Source organism: Apiospora hydei (assembly GCF_038363865.1).
Source record: "Apiospora hydei strain CBS 114990 chromosome Unknown utg000004l_segment0_segment0, whole genome shotgun sequence".
NCBI lineage: Eukaryota > Fungi > Ascomycota > Sordariomycetes > Amphisphaeriales > Apiosporaceae > Apiospora > Apiospora hydei.
The window spans coordinates 741,945-762,335 of record NW_027117363.1 but is presented as its reverse complement, the minus strand read 5'-3'; the positions used below and the strand labels follow the sequence as shown (position 1 = coordinate 762,335).

At 54.4% G+C, this 20,391-nt stretch overlaps 8 protein-coding genes across 8 annotated transcripts; 7 read left to right on the top strand and 1 right to left on the bottom strand.

The window, feature by feature from the left end:
• Positions 1–343: 343 nt before the first annotated feature.
• PG997_002757 (calcium/calmodulin-dependent protein kinase type I) lies at positions 344–1,738 on the top strand (the record flags this gene model as incomplete). The annotated part of the gene is made up of 2 exons (XM_066807072.1): positions 344–544; positions 668–1,738. 2 exons carry the CDS (start codon positions 344–346, stop codon positions 1,736–1,738), a joined length of 1,272 nt encoding a protein of 423 aa, XP_066670690.1.
• A 1,474-nt stretch (positions 1,739–3,212) lies between these two features.
• On the top strand, positions 3,213–4,603 carry PG997_002756 (uncharacterized protein; the record flags this gene model as incomplete). Its single annotated transcript, XM_066807071.1, has 3 exons — positions 3,213–3,454; positions 3,497–3,574; positions 3,625–4,603. 3 exons carry the CDS (start codon positions 3,213–3,215, stop codon positions 4,601–4,603), a joined length of 1,299 nt encoding a protein of 432 aa, XP_066670689.1.
• A 6,399-nt stretch (positions 4,604–11,002) lies between these two features.
• On the top strand, positions 11,003–12,466 carry PG997_002755 (uncharacterized protein; the record flags this gene model as incomplete). Its single annotated transcript, XM_066807070.1, has 2 exons — positions 11,003–11,403; positions 11,572–12,466. The coding sequence occupies 2 exons, from the start codon at positions 11,003–11,005 to the stop codon at positions 12,464–12,466; spliced, it is 1,296 nt and encodes a 431-aa protein (XP_066670688.1).
• A 1,794-nt stretch (positions 12,467–14,260) lies between these two features.
• On the bottom strand, positions 14,261–14,754 carry PG997_002754 (uncharacterized protein; the record flags this gene model as incomplete). Its single annotated transcript, XM_066807069.1, has 2 exons — positions 14,261–14,399; positions 14,465–14,754. The coding sequence occupies 2 exons, from the start codon at positions 14,752–14,754 to the stop codon at positions 14,261–14,263; spliced, it is 429 nt and encodes a 142-aa protein (XP_066670687.1).
• A 1,018-nt stretch (positions 14,755–15,772) lies between these two features.
• Positions 15,773–16,973, top strand: PG997_002753 (uncharacterized protein; the record flags this gene model as incomplete). The annotated part of the gene is given in 2 exon segments (XM_066807068.1): positions 15,773–16,375; positions 16,386–16,973. 2 exon segments carry the CDS (start codon positions 15,773–15,775, stop codon positions 16,971–16,973), a joined length of 1,191 nt encoding a protein of 396 aa, XP_066670686.1.
• Positions 16,974–17,233: 260 nt separating this feature from the next.
• Positions 17,234–18,034, top strand: PG997_002752 (uncharacterized protein; the record flags this gene model as incomplete). Its single annotated transcript, XM_066807067.1, has 1 exon — positions 17,234–18,034. One exon carries the CDS (start codon positions 17,234–17,236, stop codon positions 18,032–18,034), a length of 801 nt encoding a protein of 266 aa, XP_066670685.1.
• Positions 18,035–18,099: 65 nt separating this feature from the next.
• Positions 18,100–18,438, top strand: PG997_002751 (uncharacterized protein; the record flags this gene model as incomplete). Its single annotated transcript, XM_066807066.1, has 1 exon — positions 18,100–18,438. One exon carries the CDS (start codon positions 18,100–18,102, stop codon positions 18,436–18,438), a length of 339 nt encoding a protein of 112 aa, XP_066670684.1.
• Positions 18,439–19,132: 694 nt separating this feature from the next.
• Positions 19,133–19,894, top strand: PG997_002750 (uncharacterized protein; the record flags this gene model as incomplete). Its single annotated transcript, XM_066807065.1, has 1 exon — positions 19,133–19,894. One exon carries the CDS (start codon positions 19,133–19,135, stop codon positions 19,892–19,894), a length of 762 nt encoding a protein of 253 aa, XP_066670683.1.
• Positions 19,895–20,391: the final 497 nt, after the last annotated feature.

The following is a 20,391-nucleotide window of genomic DNA, read 5'->3' as shown; positions in this document are numbered from 1 at the left end:
TCTCTCCTCCCTCGGTCATTCGATCAGCAGCAGCAGCACGTTGCTTCACGTCGCATTGCCCATCGAGATACCTTTTTTCGCGTGCATCCGGTCCTTTCGAAAGTAAACGGGCAGCTGGACAGAAACAACGGTGCGCCTCTCGTTCGCCCTGTCATCCGGTTCAACCAACAGCAGAAGAGGGTCACACTTTTCCGACGGGACCTCCGAAACTTACTACATCACACCGACATCCCGCACCACCTTTTGCAGCGGACGATTCCCCATTCGCCCGCCCAAAAGACAGATTCTCGAGTCTTGACTCGACACCACCGCCCTTTTTCATCCCAACTCTTCTATCGCCAAAATGAACACAACTCCAGAGCTCCAGAACAACGGCGTCGGCGGCAAGCCGAACCCCCAAATACAACCTTGCCGGTATAAGGTCGGAAAGACGTTAGGGGCTGGCTCCTACTCGGTCGTGAAGGAGTGTGTACACATCGATACCGGACGATACTATGCCGCCAAAGTCATCAACAAGCGATTGATGGCGGGTCGCGAACATATGGTACGTTTGTTTCCCCAGGCCACACTCAGCAGTTGACGATGCCTATCATCAACCCGCTCTCTCTATGTATGTGTGTACATTGGGAATCTCTTCAAGCTGACCAATAACCCCCACCGGTCGCAGGTTCGTAATGAGATCGCCGTTCTTAAGAAGGTGTCCATGGGACACCAAAACATCCTGACCTTGGTCGACTATTTCGAGACGATGAACAACCTATATCTCGTAACGGATCTGGCATTGGGAGGCGAGCTCTTCGACCGCATCTGCCGTAAAGGTTCCTACTACGAATCAGACGCTGCCGACCTGATCCGGGCCACCCTCTCCGCCGTCGCATACCTGCACGACCACGGCATCGTGCACCGCGATCTGAAGCCCGAAAACCTACTCTTCCGCACACCCGAGGACAACGCCGAGCTGCTGATTGCCGACTTTGGCCTGTCGCGGATCATGGACGAGGAGCAGTTCCACGTGCTCACGACGACGTGCGGCACGCCGGGCTACATGGCGCCCGAGATCTTCAAGAAGACGGGCCACGGCAAGCCCGTCGACATCTGGGCCATGGGCGTCATCACCTACTTCCTGCTGTGCGGCTACACCCCCTTCGACCGCGACAGCGACTTCGAGGAGATGCAGGCCATCCTCAACGCCGACTACAGCTTCCAGCCGACCGAGTACTGGCGCGGCGTCAGCGAGCACGCCAAGGACTTCATCCGCCGCTGCCTGACGGTCGACCCCAACCGCCGCATGACGGCGCACGAGGCCCTCAGCCACGCCTTCGTGGCCGGCTTCAACGTCAGCCCCGACGGCGACAAGGGCCAGAACCTGCTGCCGACGGTCAAGAAGAACTTCAACGCCCGCCGCACGCTGCACGCCGCCATCGACACGGTCCGCGCCATCAACAAGCTGCGTGAGGGCCAGATGCAGGCGCAGATGATGGACGGCTCGCGCAGCAACGAGCCCGCCCGCGGCGCGCCGGCGCTGGCGAGCCAGCAGCAGCAGCAGACCAAGAACGACAGCGGCGTGAGCGTGTCGGACTCCGGGTACGGGAGCAAGGCCGACGGGGATACGGAAATGGGCGGCACAGGTGCTTCGAGCAGCATCCCGGCGAGTTTGCGGCCGGGTATGGTCGCCAACAAGGTTGTCGAGACGTCTAAAGGGCTTTGGAGTGCTGGTCACGCCAGCAGCAGGCGATGAGCCCGTGCGTTGAGTCGGATTAGTATGTAAATGGGCGCCAAGCAGCTCAAGTGGCTGTTTCTGAACTTATCCAGCCGCAGCAATTGGAGGAAAGGAAAAGGGCACAACTACTATAGGGGCGCTGTACGAGGCTCTCTACTATACGGATCGAGCCAGAAAGCGATGTATAACAACCGCCATTGACCAATGGCTTCGTCGTTTGAAGACCAATGCCCCCAGTGGGGCGGGCTATGTCACAACAGTCGGAGGGCGCATCTTCCTATATACCCGCGCCAAGCAAATGATGGGCGATTTTTCTGGATCATGTGGGAAAAGAGAGCTTCTTCATTTTTGGAATGCGAAAAACACGATCAACGCTTGCTATGTCGAATGGACGTCCTCGCAACCTCTTGCTACATATACACACCATGATGGATTATGAATTGGCAGGCATAATCGTTGCCAGCGCGGCGAAGTTCTTCCAAATGCTTTAGTGTTTACAAGACGGGCATAGAGCAAGCTGCGTTCTCTTTATGTACCTACCTATCTACAAAGCCTAGCTATGGCTGTTTTGGCTATAATACTGAGCGTTGAGAACGGAATGAGATTTGACGATTGATGGGTCACACCCACTCTAGTACTTGGCACTGCTACTTGAGTCCGGTTTTCATTGCGGCTACGAAATCTTTGGTGTCTTTCATGTGGGAAGCGAAGATGTCTTGTCGGATTGGCGATGGAAAATAGAATCAGGGTTTACGGGCAAAGCCTCGGCATGGTCGCGGTGCACTGCAGCCGCGTCAAGGTTCGGTACCGGCTCTCGTCATTCATGGTGAGCCTATTGTCCTTACCCCTTATCCTACCTATGATGCTTGCTCTGCTTATTCCCAGAAGGACGGGCCTACCCTCAATCCGCTTTCTCTGTGAAACGTCCGCGGTGATGGGGCAGGAAGTGCTGGCATAGACGGATTTCCTCAATAAGCCAATTGGCTGTCCATTGAAGCTATGCGGATAGGGGCAGGCCCAACCCCCTATCTGGCTCAAGCACGCTACACGATACGCATAGAACGGCTTTGAGGGGGCAATGGAGATGGAGGAATCGACGGGCCTTGGGAGTATTGTCCATTATGCGGATGTTGGGTGTGGGACGTCGGCCACGAGCGGCCACCTGCACCACCCATCCTCGAGCACCCTATGCATGCAGGCGCAGCCTTGGTGTCCCGCCACTTCTCTCTCCCTCTGCCTTGACCGTCTGTTATTCATTCTCCTTTTTGTTTTCCAACTTCTTTCCTATCTTACCCATTACACTTCATCTTTCTCCCAACTTGTGCTCGCATGTTGACGCCGTTTCCTTCTTGACATCTCGACTAAAACCGCATCGCCTTCACGCCGAGCTGTTGCTCACAGCTTCTCTCGTATTTCATCTTCACCCAGCGATCACTCATCACCCGAGCCCCTTAAGCATCCTCCCTTCGCGCCAGCGCGGAACACGCCCATCATGGACAACTACGAGCCAGCAAGCTCGATGTCCTCCTTTCCGACTCAAGACCAAGAGGACTGGAGTATCTACTATGGATACATGGACAATGCGGCTGCGTCTTTGGGCTTCGATCCGGCTGTGTTTGCAGGAGCGCCGAGCGCTGTGCCCGACTGCGCTGGCTACGTGTCAGACATGCAGAACCCTCCAACCAGCGTTGAGACCCATGCGCCTGTGTCACCCAACGGCACCCTACGACATCCGTGAGATTTTTTTTTAGTGTTACTAACTCGTAGGGTGCAAAGTTCGGGCGGTTGTGCAGAACATTCGAATGGCATTGGCTACAACTGGACTACCCCTGTCTCGTGTGACAACATTGACATGTAAGTGGCAATCATCTCCCAGCTTCCCACCACTTCTAACAATGCCGCAGTTCTTTCACATTTCCCGTCATTCCTTACGATACGGATAGCTTTATCCCTGATAGCCCCTTGCCGGGAACCGAAACTGGGACGAATCATGATAGCTACGATGCCGGGGCTCATGTCACTCAATATGACACTATGTCGCCCGATCAATTGGCTGGACCTGCTTATACGAGCCATCCCGGTGTCCCACTCGATGCTGGTTACAAGACTGCTCAGGCCGTGCAGTCTGGCTCACCATCCTCCCGAAATGAGTTTCATTGTGGGATGCACGGTTGCCAAATGAGCTTCCAAGGAGAATGGATGCTAGAGGACCATCAGCGCTTCCACGCCAAGCACCACTGGGTGGTTCGTGAATCGCCATTCATCTGTGAGTGTGGACAGCAGTGTGCCAAGCTAGATACACTCCAGCGACACATTCGAAGGTTCCAGAACGCATCTTCGGACTTCCGTTGCCATGAACCTGGTTGCCCCAGCGCCTTCAAACGGAAGGATCACCTTGTGCAACATTTGCGGCATGGGCACAAGTTCTCAGATGCAGAATTGGAGACGAAGTTTCCCTCTCGCAAGGTCTTTACGAACACCAAGCCTGTGTGCCACTTCACCTCATGCGAATACAATCGAGATGCTAGCTTCAAGCATCAGACCTTGGTTATCCAGGAGGCAATTAAGCCATTCGCCAAACAGGCCGATTATACCAAGCACATGAGAGATGTACACGAGTGGTCGCCGTACCCTTGCACCATTCCTTCATGCGATAAGCAAGGGAAGAAAGGATACTTCAGTCAGAAAGCTCTGCAGAAGCACAAGAAAGAGCAACACCCAGATATGGAAGAGGAAGAGCCTCTTGGCAGAGAGCCAAGAGCAGCCCAGAAGGTCCCATGCGGGATGCCTGGCTGTAATCTGATGCTCGCTCCATCGTCTGTATCCCGGCATCGCTTGCTTGCTCACCCCCTGCTCGAAAAGAAACTACGTGAAAGCCTCTGAGTTATGTGCACACAGAAAGGCTGCACAGCTCAACGTGTCGACTAGGGGAATTCCTAGTGGAAAGGAGATACCGTATTATGTTACAACTAAAGTGTGGTTGCGGTTTGGACTTCGTGGATCGTTTAGCATCTGGTTACCCATTTCTACATCATGTTCTTTCTTCTTTTTCTATTCTGCTCTGGCTCAATTTCACTTCCTCATGATATTCCATTTCCTTGTCCAGGTATGAAGGAGTGCAATATGACGGCCTCTGGAGGACGTCAATCTTACAATCAATCTACACAACCCGGGTGCTATATTTCACTCATTGCTGCTTTCCCGTGCTCTTGGATTCATTACTTTACTGTTTGCTACCTCACCAAAATGTTATTGGATCAGGTTGCCCAGGGTTTTTTTTTCTCTCACCGTGGATGGTTTCGCCCCCTGGGCAGCAGTGGCATCAAGTCTTGTTATTAGTAGTTTAGTCAATCAAACACTGAACCAAAGTGCACGAGTCCTTTGGTATTGAATGCTGGAATATCCTGAACATACCGGTGAACGGGTGAGCTTGACGGCGAACACCCACTTAGTTTCATATACGGCATCGGATCTTTGTAATGTCACGATGCCTTCAGGACTCGTGAGCGCTTTCTTACACCAGTCTCCCACTCTTGTCCTCTTGTATCCGTAAGCCTACAGTTACGAGCTACTGGCGATTTCATTACGCGAACTGGACTAACGTGGGCCGTGTGTGTTCTGAGATCCTGGAGACTAAGAGGTCGTGATGCCATCATAGTAATGGTCTCCGACTGGGCCTCTACACGAAAGACTCCGACTTAATAGCCGGCGTGATTGAACCACACCGATACGAAGAAACACGCATCGTACTAGTAGTTGATACCGTACGTACCGGCTCTTACATACAATATTAAGGTATGCCGCCGGCTGACCAGTAAGAGCAATCGCAAGGAGAGCCCGAGGAATGAGCATACGAATAAATGGCCGAGCGACAGCCCGGCAGAGAATATCCGATTATCTTAGCCCACCATGATTCCAAGCCACATTATTTGCTGCGCGTCGAAACGGCAATCGCAACTTCAGCTCAACCATCCGAGGTGAGGTGCGTGGGTGGTGGCTGTGAGAACGGCTGTGCCTGTTTCAATACGGCACAACACCATTTTCAGCAGAAAGTAGCGATGCGATGATGGCACAAAACAAGATGACGAGACGATGATCACGAATCCTCCTCGGGAAGCAGTGCCGTAAGGGGGACTTCATCGAATTTCAATGGACGTGAATCTGATCTTAGATAAGGTGGATCTTCCGCGGCTGAACCCCCCAAGTGGCAGACTGGCAGTGATGGAGAGACGTTCGTACGGGGATGATGACCCCGAGAAAAAGTCTATTTTTACGAATTCGCCGGCTTTGGTCTAGTAGTGAGACACATATTACCAAATCAGTCAGGTGGTCATTCTGGAGGCTGTACCAGAAACGCCAGCAGCGAGTAACTCGGTTTCCTCGAAGGTCGCTGGCAGGCCCAGGCTCGCTCGATACGGTGCGTGTGCACGGAATTTGATCACGACCCCCCACGATCAGGTGGATACGAGCGCTTCATCTCAAGAATCGGAATTGAAGGCCAGACGGAATCGTAGTTTGCGGCGCAGAAGTCGCAGAACATTGTTCTATCTGGTCTGGGTCACGAGTTCGCTTGGAACGAAAGCGGGTGCTCCCGAATGTCGGGTTGCCTGCGAGAGGGAGAGAGGGGCCTGTCTCTCTGATTGTGGGAAAACTCCACGCCAAGCGATCTGGATTACGGTTGATTTCAAATAATGATAATCTGGACACACACACAACTCTTCAGATGCCTTCGCTCAGCTCGGCAGCTTCCAAGAATTGCGCCTGAGGCGGCTTATCCAAATGTCAGGTCAGGCCAGCGACTCTATGCAGTTATCAGATGGAGGGGTCGCTCTTCAAGCCACAACCAGTGGGTAAGCGTCAATGGTCACATGCCGCATGCGCATGCGGCGGTGAGTGAGCCATGTTTGTTGAAAAATAAAGAAGCGGTCATCAAGTACGATGCTGCTGCGTTTCATTCGCCAAGAGCGCCGTTTCCGTCGGGCATCGATTTCGCAGCTAGTTCCCCAAGCCCGAAACACCAAACGCCCATGAACGGAAACCTTCTTATTCCAACGACTGGTCCTTGCTAGACCGCAATGCGATGCGATGCGGTTTCGATGCGATGCAGTGCATTGAAAAAAAGAAAGGGAAACAAACCCACTGACGTCAGTGATTTAGGCTTTACGCTGATCTGATGGTTGAGTTAATGTTGAGGGTGTTACGGTAACCTTTTGTTGTCTAGTGTCTTTTTTGCATTGTTCTAGCGCCCTGCTCCTCTTCGAGACATGTTCTGTGGATCGCGCCTCAATAAAAATGATCGTGAGGAGTGCGAACAGAAAAAAGTCCGACGGTGGTTCCCGGTCGACAATTGACCTAGCGCGCATGTCGCATGGCCAGAACGGAATCGGGCTGCCACAAGCCTTTTGTTCGGTAGAGCCTCATCAATGCTGCGATCCAATCATGAGCCGCCATGAATTATCTCCTATGTAAAACATATCTAATGCTCTAGAGAGAAAAGGAGAAGTGGCAGCGGAGGTGGAAACAGTTTTGACCACTCGCGCTTTGAGACCCCATTGAATGTCCACAGCAGTAGCAGTCGCATGAAGTTGAGAGTGTGTAGCGCGGCCGGGTCATCGCCATTTCGGCGGCACGTGTCAACACTCAATCACTGTTGTTGCTGTTGTAGAACTCACGATGGCTTCTGCGTGGGATGACTAAAAAGCAATGAGAATTCAAACTGTGAGACAGACACGCCCTAGTTCGCTTTCGAGGCAAGCGAGTACATGACTGATCATGGTGACACCGGCTTGGCGACTCATTAGTCGCTTTTTGACAGAAAATTTCTGTAGCCGACTCAGCGACGACAGCGACATAGCGGCGGGCCAACCGGGCTGAGAGCAGAGGCCGAAAAGGCCTCCCCGGGTTGGGGGGACAGACCAGACTGCACAACACACACGATCAATTTCCCTAGTCGAGCTGGCCTGTCATCTCCGATAGGACCCCGTCGCTGGGTAAGTGGACGAGGGACGTACCCGAGCCCACGTCGCCCGTGCAGCTATGGCCTCGGCAGCCATTAGGCGATCCATAACGCAGAGGGAGGGCCCGCTTCCAAGGGGAGAGCATAACGAACTGCATTATGGCTAACGAAATTGTGCCAAGATCTCATCTTAACTCGCCCTGCCGAACCCCCGAAGCACAATGCCAACAAGGCCAGCGAACAATTGCAGAAGCAATTCCATGGTAGGAATCCGTGCTCGATGCCAGATTGCTCCCCTTCTGTTCGGCTATCAGGCAGGCAGGCATTGCGATGCGCGGTACTTTGTGGGCTGGAGCTTACCATGCATCGATCCGCATTGTAGGGTGTGCAAGGTTGCGAGGTAAGGCAAGCGATTCATCTCCAATCCTGTGGTGCCGAATGCAGTACCAGTAGGTACGTTGGTAGTGGCTTGCACGCTGGCGGTTGGCAGTTGGCAATTGGCATCTATTCGAGACTGGCGATTACCCACCAGCCGCTGCTACTGTAGCACACACACTCATGCCCTCTCACGCTTCTCTCACATGGCGGGCTCCGGGCGATGGAATGGAACAGTAGCACAGGCTTATGCTTATGCTGCGGTGTCCCGGATGTAATCATCATCCCGTTGGCTGACCAAGAAAGAAGGCAAAGGAAGGGTTCTGACAAACCAGAGGGCAAGATCGTGCTTTTTCCGATCCAATGCCAAGGCTGACCGGATCAACCGGACTTTTCAACCCAACCATTGCCTCTTGGCAGAATGGATACTGGAGAGTTAGCTGGAGTTACCAAGGGAACCCAGCGGAAAGAGAGCCCACGCGACATGCAGTGCCCGCGAGTAATGCCAGCATTGTTTCAGAGGTCGCGAACTGCAGGTCCAACCTCGGGATGCTGCGACCGGCGAGAAGAGCGTTCGAATGATCATGGCATGCTGGGTGGGGACCGGCAAAGTTGCAACGTCCAGGCTAATCGGTAATTGATCGTCCAGCAGGAGGGCTGCTGGCAGCAAGCAATCCCGTTCCTTGAAGTCGGCCTGGCGGGAACCCCGTGCATTTCCGTTTCGCAGATCAGATGAGTGGGATGCACCCAACCAGGAAAAGCCAGGGTCGCCGGTCAATGGTCGCTGGTCGATGGTCGCTGGTTGGTGATGGGAGGGATGCAAGCTGCAGCAGTAGGGCCAGATGCAAGCGCCTGGCAACTGGAGCTCTCGCTTGCTGCTACCAAGCTCTCAGGCTCTCTCGCTCTTATCTCTCGCTGGACGAGGATGGATGATGCCTGTACTTGACCCGTGAGTCAGTCAGTCAGTCAGTCATCCAGCCTGTTCTCTGCCTGTACTCCGTAAGCTGATAAGCCTTTCCCGCAATCCTGGTGCAGGTGATGACCGCCCAGAGATCGATCTATCTACCGCTCCTCTCTGTGTGTGCTGTCGGATTTTGCAGTGTCGGGCTTCCGTTTAGTTCGGGTTTGTTTTATGCAAACGCCGTCTCGTCTGATCCTTGCAAAACATCGGTGTACAGCTTCCATCCGACGCCCGTTTTGCTCGTGCAGGCGCCACCTACGAGCGCTTGCTGGTTAGCCTTGAGGGGTGGAGCTTGACGATGACGAACCCCAACTCCAAGCCTACAATGCCACGTCCCTTGGTTGGGATGCGTTTTCCCTTTTGTTCGAAAGAGTTGGTGCTAGTTGCTTGGTGTTGAGATGGTACCTGGGGGCGATGGGCTCATGAGTCTGTCTGTATGTATGCGGCAGGCTGGAGTGGTGTGCAGCTGCAGATGTCTGGACTGTCTCAACAAGGAGTCTCTGGTGTTGCACAACGTTGGCTTGACCCTCAAATCCGCCTATTCCTTGGATAAGTAAAAATACATGTACGTACCGATGTTGAATAAACGGTCAATGGACAAAAGTGTGGCCCTGTCTCTCGCCAGCCTGTTCATGTGCCGAATCCCGATCCTTGAAGAGGCGGCTAAGACTCCTGGCGCCTACGAGTTACAAGTAGAAGTAGGTTAAATGGTTGAGACACGAAAAGGCGGAACCCTTCCATGCCTCGCTTCCCATTTGCTGTGGGATTGGTTATGAAATAGGCAATGAATAATGCGATCAATTACGGGTCGTATTTAATAGTTATTCTTCAGTTACTTACCAAGCTTGCAAGATATTCTAATAGCCCTGGCAGCCTGGCGTTGGAAACTTGCTGCTTACCTGACCTCGGACTCTCGGGGTTTACAGTAGTACCTACTTCAATTTGGCTCGGCACATGCAGCAAAAGGCGAGACGGATTAGGTAGTCACGAGGATGAGGGGTCAGCACTCAGCACTCAGGCCTGATTCATTTGGATGGGATGACTGGACTTGATAGGTTTGTTTGTCGCGCTGTCTGCCTGTAGTGGTAACTAGAAAGTATACTTCTGGTGACTGCATGGAAAGAAGCAACCCACGCGGTGAGGCGGATTGTAATTGCAGGTCTTGGAAGTGGTTGCGAATGAATGCAGGCGAGTGAGTGACGATGAGTGTCAAGTGTTGCTTGGACCCTGTTTGGTTTGTACTTTGCAGCGCAGCCTGCTTGTACAGTAAGGAGTGAGCGAGTGTGTGAGCTGTTCGGCCAAGCAACTGGGTTTAGCTCAACTCCACCTTAGGCCGTGTTAGAACATGCGGCGAAGAAGGAAAAAACGAGAGGGCGATTGTCTGGCTGGCTGGGCGAGGAGGCGGGTATTGGCTCTACTCTGCTGCTACTGGGTCGAGTATTCCCAGTCAGTCATGGACTTGTTACTTTGCTCTACTTTACTGGAGGTGCCGGGGTTCGTTCAGTCGATGATGGGATTTTATTCCACCACATCCACTCGCACATCCCTGCCTCCCAGCCGATCCGCTTATGGGCCCGGGTTCCAGTTGCATGCTTCTGCTTCTGCTGCTTCTGCTGCTGCTGCTTCTTTGGCCAACCCACCCATCCACCCCCATTTTGAATATGTAAAGCCTTGCCATTCCCAATATATGCTTCCGATTCTCTTGCTTTCCTGACCTCTCTTTATTTCCTGCCTTGCGTTAGTTACGGTTAGCTGGACGGTATCTCTTTTTTTGGTGGCTATCCCCCGAGGAACCTCACTCGACCAGTGCTCCCTGCCGCTCGATCCGATAGCTCAGCATCTCCAAGCCACCTGAGCCGCCGGCACCCCGTTGGTTGTACCCATTTAGGCTGGTCGTTGGTGTTGGTCCACGATAAGCAGAAGGCAGCGATAATAGCAGCAAAAACAAACTGTGCGACTCGCGAAAACTGTCCGGTAAACTTGCTCAACCATGCAGTCGCCCAGCAAGTTGCATTTCAAATGGCCCGTCCCTCTGGACCTGGCAGCCCTCAACCCGATTTCCAGCATTAGGCAAGGTCGGAAACGAAGCAATTCCAAGGGAAAGGCCCGCACCCCGGGCACCGAGAGCGTCGCCGCGCTGCAGACGTCCTTCTCCGTCTCGCAGTCCCTCCGAGCGCTGCGCAGACACAGGTGGAGCTGGTTCGATCTGCAGCATGTCTTCCTTGCTTGCCTGTGCAGCTTTTCGCTCTTCATCATTGGCGTGCATGCACCTCTGATCAAGCTCGCGGCCGCCCTGGGCTATTGCTTGCTCTTGCTCATGCCGGCGACGAGGCAGTTTTTCCTCCCATCCTGGCCCATTTGGACATATTTGCTTTACTTCTTCTCCAGTCGGTATGTCGTGCCCCATCAGCCCCGTTTTGGCGATTTGAAGAGCGCATCGCGGGTTCCAATCCCAGCTAGCCTCAATTACGTCACCCGTGCCCACCTTGCAATCGACTGACCAGCCACTCCCCCACCAGATACATCCCGACTGAAGTTCGACCGCACATTTGGGTAAAGGGTGCTGCCCGCCCTCGAAAACGTATTGTACGGCGCCAACCTGTCCAACATCCTGTCCGCGCACACCCACCCGGTCCTCGATCTTTTTGCATGGATCCCGTACGGCATTGGCCACTTTGCGAACCCGCTCATTTGCTCGATCTTGATCTTCCTCTTCGCCGCGCCCAAGACCCTGCCCGTCTTTGCCAAGTCGTTCGGTTGGTTGAGCATCTTCGGTGTCACCATGGCATTGGTATTTCCTTGTACGCCGCCCTGGTACGAGAACAAATACGGCCTAGCCCCGGCGCACTACGGAATGCCAGGTTCGCCCGCCGGTCTGGCTCGCGTCGATGCTCTTTTCGGGGTGGACATGTACACGACCAGCTTCACGACCGCGCCCGTGCCGTTCGGCGCCTTCCCGAGTCTGCACGCTGCCGATGCCACGCTCGAGGCTCTCTTCATGAGCCACTGCTTTCCCAAGTTCCGACCTTTCTTCATCTTCTACGTCACCTGGCTTTGGTGGGCAACCATGTACCTCAGCCACCACTACGCTGTTGATCTTGTCGGAGGAAGCTTGGCCGCTGCTGCCATCTTCTTCACCGCCCGCACTCGATGGTTGCCCCACCAGCAACTGGAGAAGGCGCACCGCTGGGAGTACGACTTCGTCGAGGTTGGCGAGATGAAGAAGGCGGCCGACGAGGAGTACGGATACGGTCTCGGCTTGTTGGAGCGACGCGGAACCGGTGATAGCGACGAGTGGTCGCTGAGCAGCGGTTCTGCTTACAGCTCCACCGTGATCGGAAGCGACTCTGGCCCAGCCTCTCCCACCGAGGACCGCCGCAGTGGAGAGTCCTCGTTCTCCAGGACCACCCCGGGCTCACCAGTCAGCCAGCTGAACGGTGTTTCCACACGATGATCTTTGTTGGAATTTCTTTTTTCCACCGTAATACTGCATCAGCATTTTGGATCAGCATTAAGCGCGGCGTTTTTGTTTAATTTTCTTCTTCTTCAGTCGGGCACCCTCAACCTCGACTGGATAGATTGGGGTAAAACCCAGAATAGGGGGTCCACGTTACCGAACATTTGAACGGCGATTGGATTATACGCTGTTCGCAGCCATGAAAGGATAACGACAGTACGGCTTATAAGTCATAATCATAAACGAAACCTGATTAGCAAGAGAGATGAGTTGAGAAGAAGAGAAAGAGGCGAAGGGGGTGGATGGGGGGTTACGATACCTGCACATAAGGACCCCCATCCTAGTTGGGTCCAGCTTCACACATTCCTGTTGGACTGACCACATAAGATATCTCCATGATAGCGTTACTACGCAAATGATACCAATACCAAATACACTACCACCTTTGAACATCTATTCCGACTGTATCCCATTTCGAGATGTCCCTGTCCGTGTGTATGCTCTTTTAAGTGACACTTCAGTCGTACCGATGGGACAATGTGTGCGCTGAGATGTGCCGGCGCCGTTACGGTAATGCCAAAAGTTTTTGGTACCTGAGTTATGAGGTGTGCTGACGAGTGGCAGGACGATGCGCCATGCCTGCGCTGAGACCCGAAACGTGGCGACGAGATAGAATGAAGCACCGAGAAGATGCGTTACCGCTGTAACGACATGAACTGATCGACAATATACAGCTATGGCGTGGTGTTCTTTCGAGTGCGAATGTGAAATGTCAGGTTCGTGACGTCTTAGTCGGTGATCCGATGTGTTGCAAGCATCCAGCCAGATAGCGAGAAAAGAGACAAGAAGCCAAGAGGTGACTGCAAAAGTGGACTTGCCTTTGCCACGTTTCCTCGCGAGCGGGAATGAGGGCGTATTTATTGTCAATCCTCGGAGCTGTCTCGTACGGGTCCCCGGAACAATTTCTTGGCAGGGGTCCCGATTTAAGGTTTGGGCTTGGTATCGTGTGCCGGTTGTTCGGTATTCTCGGGGTGCGCGGCGCGCGCCGGCGGTGGGCCGAATAGGCAGCCATTGCAGGGGGGTATGTAAATGGAGGGGAGAGAATGATTGCTGACTACTTAGTTTATCTTCTAGCTGAATGATTCTGGCTTGCTTGGGTCGTGTCTTTTGAATTGATGACCCCGTCGGTTTGGGGTTGGTTCTGGTCTGAGAGAGTAGGAGGGATTTTGGGGATGCGAGCAGGGTGGCGGCGGAGGGTGGAGTTCGAAGGGAGACGGACACACTCATCCCTGGCGGCTGAAGGATGGCGCGCAATGTTTTATCCCGCACGCATAAGAGGCACGAAGCTTCGAGAACGTGGCTTGGTGAAGAAGTTGATGCTGCAGCGGCAGAGTGAACATCGATGAAAAGGAACGATTCAGGAGCCGGTTCATCTTGTTCTTCCCCTGTAGGCAGAGTGGCGCTAAGTCGTACACGGATGTACCCTGACCTATGACCTCAGTGTGCGGTGCGAGGAGATATAGTTGAATTGAATCGAATATATGAGGCGATAATGCTGAGTCCATGGATGGTCTGTTTGTTCTATCAAACGCACTCGAACCGCCTTACGCGGGCCTTTCGAGGACGTCAAGGTCGGACTCTGTCAGAACTTGAACATCTCGGCGAAACAAGCTGTACCCGAGTCCGCAGCCATGCGCGCCTCTCTTGCGATGCTGCGATACCGTCGTTGTTCGGTATGTACCAGTCCAACAAGAGGTCCCATGAGAGCTTTTCCGCCGGCGGCCGCAGTAGTCATGGTTGCTGCCGTTCAAAGACGGGCCACCTGTGCTCAACCCAGACCAGCTCCCATTCTCCTCCCTCAAGAGCACCCGCACCCGCAGCTAATGTCTGGCTGGCTGCTTCCGTCGGGCTCAACTCGCTGGTCCCAGGCCTTGGTGCGTTTTCTGCGGTTGAGGCGGTCGTTATGAATATAGGAAAGTAGCCACTCAGACTCACCTGCCGACCTTCTCGTCATTGAGCGAGGGGCGAGAATGAAACCAACTGCCTCGAAGAATGGCGGTAGTTTCCCTGAAAGGCGCTATCATGAAGGCCCTGTCCTCATAGACATACATGCTGGCGGCAATGTAACCGTCAAACACAAGCTGCGATTGCAGGCACAGCAAGGTGCGCCCAAGAGCCTGACACTCGCGCAGTTCCATCCCTTGAAGTTTACCAACCTTCCGGGGACCAAGAACTCCTGATAGTGCTCGATTACCAAGAGCGCTCAGAAATTCCACATTGTTCATTATCAAAATTCATGGTAATCCTGATCGATCTGTCCGGGACGGGGCTGGATAATTCAGGGGTTAGTATGATTGTAGTTGCTAAGATATAAGTGAGGTTGACATTCGCGATTTCCTACGATATATTAACATGTAGCTACCATTCATATGCGAACCAATGTCTATCATGCCTATTATTGAGCTGTAGCTGTCTTCGGAGTTCTCCGTCTAAAGTCGCGCTGACTTGGAGAATCTTCGGATGTCACGTTATCCAGACAACAACTTTGGATAGTCTGTATGCACATATCAACAGGTTCTTTCGCTATTCTAACTCGAACCCTTCGTTTTACCTCATCGCTTCTATTCCATTTTATCGAGTTCAACCCCGGGGCCAGTAGCCCCTCTGCGAGATCCGGCCGTCCACCACGACACGACCACTGCCTGAGCAGCGAAAGTGTGCAGGCGAAAGAGACGGAGAACTGGCAGACGGAGCGATAGGAGCTGTCCCGGTTGAACCAACTGGACCAAACTCGGTCGCCGAACACGGTCGCAGTGGCGTTCGGGTCATGGATGTTCCCTGCGTACGAGGACGAAGGGGAGGCGGCACCGCCGCCGGGGCTTTCAGAGGACGACGTGCCGCCGGACCGTCCAAGGCACTGGCCTAAGCTGGAACTCTCCATTCTCTACTGAGAACATTCGGCATGTCTCCCCATGAGACAGAGCCATTCAAGGGGTTCTACACTATAAGTTGGAGAGAACAATCGAGAGAGCTCATTGGATTGCTGCGGTGAGATTTAGTGTCCATCAAATAGGGGATCAGGCGCTGTGGGGTCTGCACAGGGCAATGGCTTTAGCGCCGTCGTCCCCTGAACTGAAGTATCTGCGCAGTGGGCCCAGTTGGTCGCCGCGCATGAACAGCAAACCCAACTTTTCACCATTCCATTCATTACCGCCGTTTCCCGTTGCTCAGGCTGCGATCGTAGGATCTCAATTACCTGAGTGACTGGAATCCGGCCCTCGTCTATCGCTAATTGAAGAGACCATGTACCATCATTTGCCCCTCAGGTCGGTAGCATGCGCCGTCGCGGCTCCGACTCTGCTGTACGCCCTCTTTCTCGCCCTGCTCACCATCCCCTATCTCCAAAACCAAGTCATCTACCTCCACCGCGTCAACCAGACCGGCTCGTCCGACCTCAATGTCCCGGAGCATTGGGGATTTCTCCGTAACCAGGTCACGCCCTTCCATCTCCGCACCCCGGACGGCGAGACCCTCCATGCTTGGCACATCCTCCCTCTGGGCCTGTACCAGCAGCACGAGGACCGGCTGGTCCAAGAGCCGGCGTCGGAGGTCGCTCCCGACATCACCCAGCGTCTGAGTTTCCAGCTGCTTAGAGATGACCCCGAAGCGCTGCTGGTACTCTACTTCCACGGAGCGGGTGGCTCTCTAGGCTCAGGATGGCGCCCCCAGAGTTATCGCGCCTTGTCGGCCGGGGCATCCGACAAGATCCACGTAGTGGCGATCGATTACCGCGGCTGGGGCATCAGCACAGGGTCTCCTTCGGAAGCAGGACTCCTGACCGACGCCCAGACGCTGGCCGCGTGGGCCATGAACGACGCGGGGATCCCGGCCCTCGCGCATCGTCCTGTTCGGGCAGTCGCTCGGGACGGCCGTGTCCATCTCGCTGGCGCACAGCCTGGCCACCGGCGCGGAGAATGACCCCGTGCTGTTCTCGGGCATCGTCGTCGTGGCCCCCTTCGCCGACGTGGCGACGCTCACGGCGACGTACCGCGTCGGCAAGACCATCCCCATCCTCGGGCCGGTGGCGCGCTGGCCCCGGCTGCTGACCTGGCTCAACACGTGGATCGTGAGCAAGTGGCCCTCCAACGCGCGGCTGGCCGAGTTCGTGAGGGCGTGCCAGCGGATCCCCGGGGACGGGCCCAAGTACGACGTGACGATGATCCACGCCCAGGACGACTACGACATCCCCTGGGTACACAGCGACATGCTGTATTGGTATGGCGTTAACGCGTCGAGCCCGGCGGGCATCACAATTGGGGAGCTCGAGAAGGAAAAGGTAGATTCGCGAGTCGAGCTAGGGGACGGGGGCTGGGCTGTCACTTCTCGCTCACCCTCTGGCGTCCTCCGGGAGCAGATTGTCAAGTATGGAGTGCACGATAGGATCATGTCATACCCTGTGGTGAGCCAAGCTATTGTGCGTGCATTCGGCTATGGGCGTATTTGAAAAACATTTCGTCAGATAGAAGCCCTGGGCCCAACCGGGTCCCGGTAATAAACGGCTCAATCTCGAGCAATAGATAAAGTACTTTTGTTTCCTAGTTTCATATTCAGTTCAGGTGTGTATAAACTTTCTGGGAAGAGTCATATCAACTCGCTCAGTGGGCCTTTTCAACTCGTCAATTCCCTCGGCGCGTTTGATGTTACCAATTTCAATTTTACGACTTCTCCCACTCCACTGCCGAGACACAGAACACAACTGCCATCATGTCAGACGAGTCCACCACCCTGGGGCCGTTCCCCCTCGAAATCTGGAGCCACATATGTGCCCAGTTCGCAGATGAAATCTCCCAGGATCCCAGCCTACGCTATCGCCCTTGCGGCGGAGGCCCCTCACTGGCGCTGATGGCTCTATGCAGAGTGTCGAAGGGTGTTATGCAGGAAGCGGCACGCGTTTTGTTCAGATCTCTCGATTCCACATGGGACTGGAGAGATGAAGTAGGGAGAGGCGTCATGAGAAGGCAATTTCGCTACCTCCGCTTCGCCTTGGACCGCCCTCACGTGTTGTCGTATGTGAAGGAGGTCTCTCTGAACTGCTGGCTTCTGTGCGACGACGAAAAGACATATGAGTTGGTTGCAGAGATACACTGTCGCCTTGCCTCGCGTCTTGGGTTTGATCCCGCCGCCTTTCCCCTGCAAGGAAAAAACTTTTTTCGGTTTTACAACAATGTCCGAACGCAACCGGACCCTGTGAAGCCCGACGCCCTTCTGCTGTTGGCCTTGCCTCTTTTCCCCAACCTCCAGGCCCTGACCATCAGCGGCACTAACTGCCTCACGGTGCTCCCACCTCTTCGGGCGGCGGGCATTAACAAGCCTTTCGAGTCCATCGTGGATCTGACGCTGGGCTGGGATCATCACGAGAGGTACAACAAGTACGAACCGTACCACCGCTGTATGCTCGATAGTTTCGGTCCCTTGCTGTTGCTGACCCCAAGGTTGAACGGCTACGTCTGCGGCGGTGCAACTATGTTCCTTGGGGCGGAATCATCCACCACAGCTCGTTTGTAGCACAACATTTCCCCAGAAACGTCAAGTCACTAGACATCGACAAATGCCATTTCAACTACGGGGGGATGTCTGACCTGCTCAGACGCTGTCCGCGCCTCGAACGTTTCGTGTACCGATCGGCCGAGCTGGGCGACGACCCCTTGGCGAGACTTTATATTTGCCAATGCCATGACCCCAACGTGCGCGAGCGGGAGGAAGAAGTCTCGAAAAGGGAACTGGTCCACGCCCTGCAGTCTGTCCGAAAGACGCTGAAGGATGTCGATCTGACGTTCCAGCTGCCGCGCCCACGTTGTGAACCCGGCGAGCAGGTGACGTGGGCGAATTTTGCTGGCTTCCCTGTCCTTGAAACGCTCCGGGTCCAGGACGCCATGCCTACGTTGCCTTACCCACTAGGCCTCGTTTGATACACCTTCTGAAGCTTGCGAGTTGAAGGAACTGAGGAAGGGTAGCGAAGGAAAAGGTAGTGGAAAGGGAGGGCCTGGTGTTTCAGAGCAGTGAATAGTATCGCCGTGCAGATTGGATTCGCACTGAACGTGAATTGACAGTGAAAGCGTTGTCTACCAGTGATGGAACAAGCTGGACCGAAAACACAAATAAGCAGTTGAATTGAAAAAAGCACACCAATTGCTACCTGCACATCCTATCATACCACCTTCACTTCACAATCACAATCTGTCACCAGGCCTACCAAACAGGGAGATTGTCTGATGGTCATTGTATCACAGTGACCGCTTTCTACTCAACCGTCCATCTTCTTCCGTGGCACGTCGCAGTGCAACAATGCAGTGGTTACATAACAGCATCGTCTTACCAAAAGTGCGCAACACACATCCACGTCGCAGCACCCCATCTGACATCACCTCTCTCCCAACTTTGCGAGGAGAAACCACAACGACAGCCAGGAAGAAGATATCGCCACACCTTGACCTTCGCAACAATACAACAGAGAACGGCATCATGGCGAAAGAACCCAAGACAAGCCCACCACCAACGAGCAGTAGTGCTCGAAGAGATCATCGTCGATCCTCACGTCACTCCCACCACCGCTCGAGCAGTCACCCACGAAGTCAACACCCTCCATCGCCGCCAACTTCGATCATGTCGGCTTCAGGACAGCGAAGAGGAAACGTTACCTCTGGCAAATCCCAACGCAAAGCATCCTCGCCACACCAACAACATACCGGCCGATCATCATCCCCATCACCAGCAGCAGTACCGCTGCCTCCTTCTTCATTTCACCAAGGTTCACAGCCGCCGCCCACTTCACGCCACAACGTCCCCGCGATCAACGTCCAGCCACCGACCATGTCCCAACACCGCAGCGCCTCCTCATCGTCGTCAACACGTCATCGCAGCAGTCACAACTCTAGCGGCCGCCGCAGACCTCGCCGCCACCACCGCCGCCACAGCACGAGTAGCGAAGCAACAACAAGATATCTCAGCCCCGGAGCAGCATCAGCAGCAGGATCGTCCCGCGCCATTAACAACAACAACGCCTCATCGTCCTCGTCCCCCTTCCACGCCGGCCTCCAAGAAATCCTCCAAGGCGTCTTCGGCCACGGCGCCGCGGGCCCCACCGAGGCCGAGATGCGGAAGCTGGCCGACGACTTCGGCAGCCTGATCGAGGGCGCGCTGCTGGACCGGCTCGTGGCCCAGCTGCGGGCGGGGCTGCTGGAGAAGCTGCTCGTCGAGTACCTGGAGGAGCTGGTCACGGGCGTGGTTGTTAAGGGGTTCGACCGCGCGGCGAACAAGAAGAAAGGAAAGGGTGATGATGGTGAGGGCGGATCGGACTGGAAGAAGACGGCGCTAAAGCGGGCTGTTAGGGTGTTGTTGGAGAGGTTTACTAATAAGTCATCTTGAAGCGTAGGCCATGAGAGGACCAAGGGGATTGGAGAGTCGAAGAAGGGAACGACTCATCTTTGTATGATATGGAGATGTGTAAGGGCAGTTTGTTGCGGTCTAGTTATACGTTGAATAAAGCTGGGGCATTTTAGTCGCTTGCAACCCGTCAGTTAAAAATTGTGGTATATATATGACTGTTCCTTGAAATTCCGGCCATGAACTGAGATCCTGAACGAAGTTCAACAAGCCAAGGTGCTCTCTCTGTTGGTACTTTGGCCGACTTGATGTATTACAAGTAGCAATAAAGTTACCCCGGTCCTCCGGCCGCGACCAACGATGAGGATCCGTTGGGTGGGATATCCGTCGCTGCGTCACTGTTTCACGGGATTCCATTAAGCGGATTCCCCAGACCCGGTTGGTGCTCCCCCTTCACAAACACAACCCCAGCATTCCACGCCCGCCCCCAAACTTCCAGCCGGAATGTGGAGCGACCAGCGGCAAGCAAGTATCGATCG